Genomic DNA, 9,198 nt, shown 5'->3' with positions numbered 1-9,198 from the left:
ATTGAAGACCAAGTTTAGAGCCAAGACAGGCCTCTGGAAAGGAGTCCCAAAGGGTGGAGGAGACAGAATGGGAATGGAAGATCCTAAAGTTAAACTAATCTAAGGTCTTGGATGTATAGTTTTGCTTAAGCTAGGGGTCTGCACCTGACTGAAAATCATGAGTAAGGTGACTGTTACATCACTGGCAAAGCTTCTAGCAGAAGTCAGTTAGTGAGTAACTTCTTGGCATCTGCATCCAAGTAAATTTTAAACATCTAGCCATAGCACAGAAACAGAATTCTTTCTTTACAATTTTATTTACAAAATGTATTAAAACTTTGTACAATACCTCATGGCAATGAGGCTCTGTAATTTATGCCCACACATGCAATTTACCCTTTTATAGCCATTAGTTTGCTTGGCAATTTTTCTGTTCACTGAAGTATAGCTTTAACAACAAAAAGAAAAGAATTGGAAAAAAAATCCTCAAGTGACTACTGCCAAACTCCCATAGCTTGAAGTTAGTAGCAGAAATTTGAAGCAATCAACAGTTTTTTTAAACATGCAAGTTTTTTAAAAAATAACAAACCAATTTACCCGCCTCTTCATCTCAGTGAAGTTTCCTCTCTGAAAAACTGATTTGAGTTAATAAACATACATTTTTCTTTATACAGTGCCTATGAAAACGTTTGTGTGTAGGTTGGTTGGTTTGTTTTATACAACTTCGTGTTCACACAGCGTGAGCTTCCCGCGCTGGGACATTATAGCATTCATAAGTTGAAAATCACAGTTTCATGAAAACAAAACAAAACAAAAACACAACAGCTTTCTTTTTTTGTTAAATACCATTTGAAATTTGACAAGTGAGTTGTTTGCTTATAACACCATTTTTGGAATGAAAGTTTATATTACACTTTTCTGGAAACATTTCGTTGGAACGATACTTCTTCCTTTCTTTTCTGAAGACAAGAGCAAATATGCAGTGAGTCAACTAAGCATCTAAGGGTCACACTTGGGAAATGAATGCGAGCTCCTAGTTTTTGCAGTCTGGAAACTTCCCAATGCACGTTACTGATGAGAGCAAACTACTGAACTACAGGAAGCATACGTCGTTATATAGGAGGTAATTAGTGAGTGGAGACTATTTCTTCGGACTGTTCTGATGATGCCAACGGCAGGTATGCAGTTAGTTACTTGATAGCCCATGGAGCAGTGGAGTGATCTGAGAGAGTCAATAGAGAGACTGCTCCAAGCAAAGATCTGGAAATGATGCTGAGGCCCTCAGTTTAGCAGTAGGTTTGGGAATGCATTTTAGTCTTTGCAAACTAGAAAAGGACACATGCAGTCCGATGGAGAGCCATGGGCGGTAGCAGGCAACAGCTAGTAGGACAGACCTAGCAAGAGTAAAGTCAGACTGAGAACTGTGGTCTGAACCTGCTATCCCGCCTTGCAACGCAGTCCTGTCTCCGTGGTGTACACTTGAAAGGCATACTTAGCAGAGAAAGCCGAGCTAAACACAGTGTTGTTTCTGAGATACTCTAAACACATCTGGGAGTATAGGCAGCATTTCCCTCACCTCAATGCTAGATACTCAGCTCTATTGACATAAAATGCACACTGAAGCAAGAAAAACAGATCTGTGAGCTGAAATTCCAGGCTCCTTGGAAAACCCCGGGATCCACTTTAGGAAAGCACCAAGAGGTATCCTGATAGTGCCCCGTCCCTGCTACACACAAAGTCAATTTCGAAAGCTCTGTAAATCTCTTCATTGAGTGGGAAGTTATCAAAGTGTTTTCACAAAACCATTTCGAGAACACAGAGAAGTCACTGTTTAGTCCCTTTTCCAAAGTGTTTGAATTTTCTTAAGTGTTGCATTTACATTCTAAAGATATACACATTTCAGCAACATTGAAAGGAAATAGGGTGCACAGAACATCACCACCAACAGGAAATACCAAAAACATCTGGTCAGCAGATCCTAGAAGAAATGCCAGTCCGTCTTCCCAAACACTGGGAGACAGATTTTTTCTTTTTAATCAGGAAGAATTAATTCTTTTAGCTTAGATGGGCCTCTTTGCTGAATTGGAATTTAAATTTTTGTGTGTGTGTGTGTGTGTGTGTATGTATTAAAGAACATGGTGTTTGTATACTCTGCAGTGGTATCAAAGAATGGCTTTTGTTGGATTGACTTAATAAGATTTTTTTTTTCGCATACTGGAATCTTGCATGTCCATTTTTTGTTGGTTTTTATTTTAATTATTTTTTTCAAGCAAAGAAAAGATTTCAATGATGGTTTGCATTGTCGCGAGTCTCAGAGTGTTCCATAAGGCACTGAAGGAAAAAAAAATCAGTTTTTCCTATTGAAAGGTCATTGCACCATCAGCAATATTCGTGTCATGCCCGACACCAAGGAGAGTGAAATCTGGCTCAGGATCCTTGAAGCAGCCACGTTTTCGGTGATTTCCTCTCATCACATGCCTCCAGTGGGAAGGGATCTGCAAAGGCAAGGGGATATTTAAAATTGAAGGGGCCTCCTATTAGGAATTGAGAAGTTTATAATGGCTCAGTGTATCTTGGACAAAACTATGGCTGTTTTCTGAAATTGGCATTTCTGGGGTTGCACCTCATTTATTTGACTGGCTTTAGGTGACAGGTCTGGTTACATTCTCTACTATATGTATTGTACTAAGGAATATGCAGGTGTTGCATGCAGTTTAATTCAATGTTTTAATCACTTATGATGTAGGTATACCAGAAAGTTTCCATGGCATTTTAATACAGATATTCACGAGGACTAAAAGAGTGTATTCTGATTGCAGAACCTGTGACAAAGAATTGTTCACCCAGGACAGAGGGTAAACAGTGTTCTATGGCTTACTGAATTGAAATCCATTTTAACTGTGAGAAGAAAATATTTTGCTTATTGCTAGAAAGGTGAGCAATTGTTTCTCTGAATACCTACAACCTTAGTTATTAAAGTCTGAAAATAGCACTGGGACTTTAAAGAGACAGCAGATTCCAGGAAGAGGCCAGAGCAGTGATACCTATGAAGGGGACTTGGCATCAATGAGGTCTTTGCCCTGACATATAGGCCTGATTGAAATGCTGATCGTGTCTTCTTTTTGGAGGCACTAACTAGTGCAAGGGATTCATTTGCCCCTGACTCTGAATACTGTAGGACACTTTCTTACCTCCTCTTCAAGTTTACATCCCTCTCTTTATCCTTTCATTCTACACTAATCAAACACTTCTTTTTCTTCTAATCTAACACTGAATTTTATCCCAAAAGAATGACATAATTATGATCTGCCACTGGCCCTGGAGTAAAAGTATCTGTAAGAAGAATTTCCAATATGTACCTGAAGGCCAAAAGCATCCAAGGAGGGTAGAATAAGACTAACATGAAAGTAGACAAACCTCTTCCTTGTCACCCCTAAGTCCTAAGTCATATCTATCGCAGAAGCTTGGAGAAGTTTCATATCTGGCAGAAAGATCAAAGTCTCCTTCTGTCTCCCCAGTGGGCATGGAACATCACTAACTAGCGGCATGACTTTGGGAAAGGGTCCCAACCTCTCAGTGCCTCTATTTCCTGCTTTCAAATGGGGGTCAAATGAACTATTATCACTGAGGTAAAAGTCCCTTGGGGGAAAGAACATCATCACCTTAGTTATCCAGAATGCTTTTTCTTTCTATTTAACATAAAGTGAATTCTTTTAAGCAGAAAAATATCTCCAGTAAGCAAGCCTATGCATAGGCTTCCGAAGGAAAGTGGATCACTAATATTTTTAGGATGACTAAACAGAAAACTCCTGCAGGAAAAATGAAAATCTTTTCCCCTAACTTCAGGCATCTTGAAGTCTTGTAAAGGACAGAGATTTCAAAAATATTTTTGAAGAAACCAAAGAAGCCAGAAGTAGTTCTGAACTGCAATTAGGAAATTAGAAATAATTTCCTAAAACAATTAGCACAGTCAACCCTAGGGTGCAATGAATCTGGAGCACTTGATGGGCAGTCACCTGCCAAGGCATGCTTGGGAGGATACACTTCCAGTGGCTGGTCAGTAACCCAGACAGGCACCAGGTAGTCGAGAGGCTTTCTTCTCCCTAGTGGGAGCTAAACATGGTCTGAGACCGAGGCACATGTTCCCACAATAAGTCCAGTAATCCTGATGTGACTATCACCCATAGAAAATGAGAAACAACTCCTTCATCTTTCAAGGATGCCCTTTTATTAACCAGATTTCACTAGATCATATTTTTGCAGGTGATTTGCCCTGAGTCATTTTTCCTGAACAATTACTGGTACTATAAACCCCCAAGGTGGGCTCTGATAATTAGTAATAGAAGTAAAATCTCAGGGTACCTCTTGATGTCGGTGCCCCTGGATAGACCCTGACAGATTTAGGCCAACTCAGATAACTGGAAGCCTAATAACTAGGTAACAAATTAGAAGTCACCAGGAGATATTCCAGATCTTCTTGAGAAATAAAAGATGAATGGGTGAAGATCTCACTCTTCACTAAACCAACATTCCCCTAATGTCACATCACCAAATTGGCTGAGGACAACAGAGAAGTTTCAAAGCAGCTTGCTTTATGCCTCTTGACTAACACAAGTGAGGTTTTCCTGGCATTGTATGAGGCTTTTGCTTCTTGTCTGGAGACTGTACAGGCTTGGAGGACAGATTTGTTTGCAGACGCTCTTCCTAAGCCTTCTTTCACCCTGGAGATGGTTGCCAAGGTGCTAGGTAATTGGGTTGTAACCACATTGGCATTGGAGTCTATTAAAATGTGACTGTTGCCTCAATTAGCCTGAATTTTGCTTCACAAAAGTGAATCAACTCAGATGAGTAAAGGAAAGCCAGAAGTTGTGGCATATTAGTTTCTGAGATTTTCCCCTCAGGTTTGATGTTCCAGGCCTCTACTTTTGGATGGCAACATTATGTCCTAACAAAGGTTTGCTGACACAGTTTCTTTCCTTTCATTTCCTTTGATTTCCTCCCTCCCTCCCTCCTTTCCCTCCCTCCCTCCATCCTTCCTTCCCTTTCTTTTTTCCCCTCCCTCCACCCTTCCTTCCTTCCCACCTTCCTTTCTTCCTCTTTCTTCCTGTATCTCTATCACTCTTTCTCTTCTTCCCTCTTTTCTTCCTTCCTTTCTTTTATTAAGTTACATTCTTTGATATTATTTCCTCTAGAATCTTTCTACTCCTGGGACCAGCAGCATCTGCATGACCTGGGAGTTTGTGAGAAATGTAGATCCTCAGGCTCCATCCCAGACCTGCTGGATCAGGATCTATATTTTTATAAGGTTCCCACATGAGTCACATGCACACTAATGTTTCATGAATACTGCTCTGGGGCTTTAACAAGAGTCTGAGGCTGTAGTAATTGGGTAGTAGGGACATAAATTCTCAGGTGGAATAGTTGATAAAAAAAGTCTGGAGGTCATGTCACCCTGAGCCTTGATATAATCCTCAGAAAGATTCTTTCTGGGGAAAGTAGGAGTGATTGAATATTCAATCTTGTGTGGAGTGCATAAGGAATGGGGCATATGGAGGCTTGGTGAAGTTCCTCAAGACGTTTTTTTGTGGAAAAGTGGAACAGAAACTCAAGATCTGCTCTCCATTTGACAGGATCCCATTAGGATTTCAAGTTTCCTGGAGGACATCAGGCCATGGGTGGTTAGAAGTAGCATGGTTTAGCAAAGATATGGCTATAGGCAGAAGAAAGGCTGGGTTCTAGTCCCAGAACTGCCACTACCTAACTGTGTTGCCTTGAGTAATTCACTTCATGGGCTGGGTCTTACTGATAACTGTCTGATCCATCTTATCTCAAATGAGCCAATAGATATGAGAGCACTTTGATGACTGCTACACAAATTTAAGGTGTATTATTTATTTGGATGCTACCACCTCAAAATTTGGGATAATTAAGTTAGATTGAAATTGCTCATGTCTAGCAAGCATGTCTATGTGTTGGCTACAGAAAGAAAGTGGATCACTTTGAAAATGGATTATGAATAATGTATTGATATTATCCTATAAAAATGTATGCCCCAAATTGTAATGGGCCTATAGCACCTACTCAAGAGTGAAACATTTTAAGCACATTGAAACATTAAATGCTTGCATGCAAACAATGCAATTACAGATGAATCCATGTATTGTACATCCACCAATGCAATGGGAACACTGTCAGCTGATTGGTGCAGTGTGCTGAATATGTTGTGGCAAAAGGCAGGAAGAAAGAACAACCAGCAACTTCATTGGACAAAATGATGTTTTCCATGACCAAGACAAATGATTTATTTGAATGAAATATTATTTTAAAATTGGCTAAATGTAAGTCCGCAATGTGAACTATAAGAAGGCCAAAACACAAATGCAGCCAGGCATGGTGGCTCACGCCTGTAATCCCAGCACTTTGGGAGGCTGATGTGGGCAGATCACTTGAAGTCAAGAGTTGGAGACCAGCCTGGCCAACATGGTGAAACTCTGTCTCTACTAAAAATACAAAAAAATTAGCCGGGCATAGTAGCGCATGCCTGTAATCCCAGCTATTTGGGAGGCTGAGGCGGGAGAATTGCTTGAACCCGGGATGCGGAGGTTGCAATGAGCCGAGATCACACCACTGCACTCCAGCCTGGGCGATAGAGCAAAATTCTGCCTCAAAAACAAAACAAAACACCCCCAAAATCCCCCAAAACAAAACAACAACAACAAACAACCACAAATGCACTTGTAGAAATCCCAGCATATTGACATTTACTCATGAGGTCAAAATTGCCTAAAATAAGGGGTATGAAGTTGCTTATTGTTCTGTTCCACTTCAGATAGGCATTTTAGTGATGACAGATGCACTTTAAAGTACAAGTCTATATTCTTTTGAACACGTCCAGAATAGAGACATTATTCAAATTCAAGCTTGCATTTGAACATGTCTGAATTATTGGTGGTGTTTGTAGTTGCCAGAGTCAAGGTGGCAACACTCAGCTTCATTGAAGTATGAATTAGGGCTTGGCTAGCAGCAGGGAGCCTAGACTGTCCTTTGATAGACACTTACCTGTGCACCAGTTCCAAGGAAGGGACAACAAAAGAACTCAAAGCTTAAGAAAATTTTCTCAGACTTATACACTGTTTACTTAAAAGAACTACCTCTCCCTATGGAAGCGCTGTATTACTTGAGGTGGCAGTGTCTCACCTGTGTACCTAAACTTTTTTTTTTTTTTTTTGAGACGGAGTCTCTCACTGTCGCCCAGGCTGGAGTGCAGTGGCACGATCTCCGCTCACTGCAAGCTCCGCCTCCCGAGTTCACGCCATTCTCCTGCCTCAGCCACCCTCGAGAAGCTGGGACTACAGGCGCCCGCCACTACGCCCAGCTAAGTTTTTGTATTTTTAGTAGAGACGGGGTTTCACCGTGTTAGCCAGGATGGTCTTGATCTCCTGACCGCGTGATCTGCCCGCCTCGGCCACCCAAAGTGCTGGGATTACAGGCGTGAGCCACTGGGCCCTGCCCCTAATTTTAATATCTGTTCCAGAGCAGCTGCTTTCTCTACAGATGCACTGTCCAATAAAATAACCACTGGCCATGTGTGACTACTGCACATTTGATATGTAACTAGTATAAGTCGAGATGTACCGTAAGTATAAAATATACCCCAGATTTCCAAAATTAGCATGAAGAATGTAAAATTTCTCATTTTTTTTCTATTGATAACATGTTGAAATGATCATATTTTGGATATATTGGGTTAAATAAAATATATCATTAAAATTAATTTCACTTGTTTTACTTTTTAACATGTGACTACTAGAACATTTAAAATTGCACACGTGGCTCATATATGTGGCTTGCATATGTTTTCTATTGAACAATGATGCTCTGGAGAATTGTTTTTCCTTTTGGGTCACAGACCACAATTTAATTACAACCATTCTATTAGAAAAGCACCACTGCCTGACAAGAAAGCACAACCATTGTTTTCAAAGAATCAAATGGTTGCAAAGAGACAATGGTTTAAACAATAAACCAAACTTAAAAAAAGAAAAAAAAAAAAAGAAAAAAAGAGATTGACATACAGTAATGTAAAGCTGATTAGTTTACTAGACCTTAACCGTACCCCTAGATCTTAACACTCTCTGTTCCATACACGTTGTAGCCTTCTCTGTATGTAGCATAATTCTGAGTGTTGGTGGCAGGAGCAGGCTTAAAGTTTTGGGTGTTCTTTGTGAGTTTCATGCGTTTGGACTCTGCCCGTGATTTGTAACAGAATTCTATCAAAGCCACCATCATGGCCAGCCCCAGACCTCCGACAAGTATATAGAAAACGCCTGCCACATTGCTCAGGCTCAGAGCGCTGGTCTTGTCCTAAGAGAAATGAACAACGTGATTAGATCTTGGAGAAAACAAAGGCAATGGAACATTATAATATATTACAACAGTATAGGGTAGTTCTAAATTGTAAAATAACTAAACATTGATGTAAGTGTTATGACTCAATTCTGGCAACTGGCTAATGTTTTGCAATGACCAGCAAGATGGTAGATTGTGCCTCTGTTGACAGTCTTGATCCTCACCTAAATTTCCTTCCACCTTGACTCCTTACATCCCTTAGTGCCTCAAAATGATGTTCAACAATTAATAAAACAGCACTGGCCATGGGAACAAAAGAGTAAACACAAGCATAATTTATTCCTCTGCCAGCCTGGATAAACACCATTTGCCAGAGTTGAGCTGTGACATAATCTCTATAAATGTAATACTCTTTTCATTTGGGAACTTGAAGCACTCTTTCCCCTCTCTGCCCCGCAACACCCCTTTCTCCCTTGCTCTCCCTGTGACAAACTTTGTGAACAACTAGTCTTTAAGATACAACATGATAGTATTAGAGGTTCCTGCTATTCTTATCTGAGGAGTTATTTTGCAAGGGTTTGCTTAAAAAGGGTTAATTCTCCTCTTTCCCCCAGTGACTGAGAAAATGCTCCCTTTGGAGATTGGCTGCTAAATCCTCATCCTAGTTAAAATCAGGGCAGCAAGTCTTTGTGTTGCTGGAACAAGGGCACAGCACAAAGAATTGGCTCCGTTCCATTTTCCTGAGAGTTTAAGGAAAGTGTCAGGAGGATCCACTGGGTCCTAGATTGGCTCCATACAAATCAGAAAGCTTTTCCAGGAGGCTGATGATTTTTTTAAAAAAATCCAGCTCATTTTTAACTTTTACTCCAG

The 9,198-nt window shown here is 40.4% G+C and overlaps 1 protein-coding gene across 1 annotated transcript in view; it reads right to left on the bottom strand.

Moving 5' to 3' along the window:
• Positions 1–277: 277 nt before the first annotated feature.
• Positions 278–9,198, bottom strand: part of GRIA3 (glutamate ionotropic receptor AMPA type subunit 3) — a 375,502-nt gene continuing 366,581 nt past the window's right edge. Inside the window, exons 16-17 of the mRNA XM_050776093.1 lie at positions 8,096–8,343; positions 278–2,474 (exon numbers count right to left, since the gene is read on the bottom strand). Of these exons, the coding sequence (XP_050632050.1) occupies positions 8,098–8,343 (246 nt within the window). The 3' untranslated portion in view covers positions 278–2,474; positions 8,096–8,097. The remainder of the gene's footprint in view (positions 2,475–8,095; positions 8,344–9,198) is intronic.

This window comes from Macaca thibetana, chromosome X (genome assembly GCF_024542745.1).
Source record: "Macaca thibetana thibetana isolate TM-01 chromosome X, ASM2454274v1, whole genome shotgun sequence".
Classification (NCBI taxonomy): domain Eukaryota; kingdom Metazoa; phylum Chordata; class Mammalia; order Primates; family Cercopithecidae; genus Macaca; species Macaca thibetana.
This window is presented reverse-complemented; position numbering and strand designations above follow the sequence as displayed.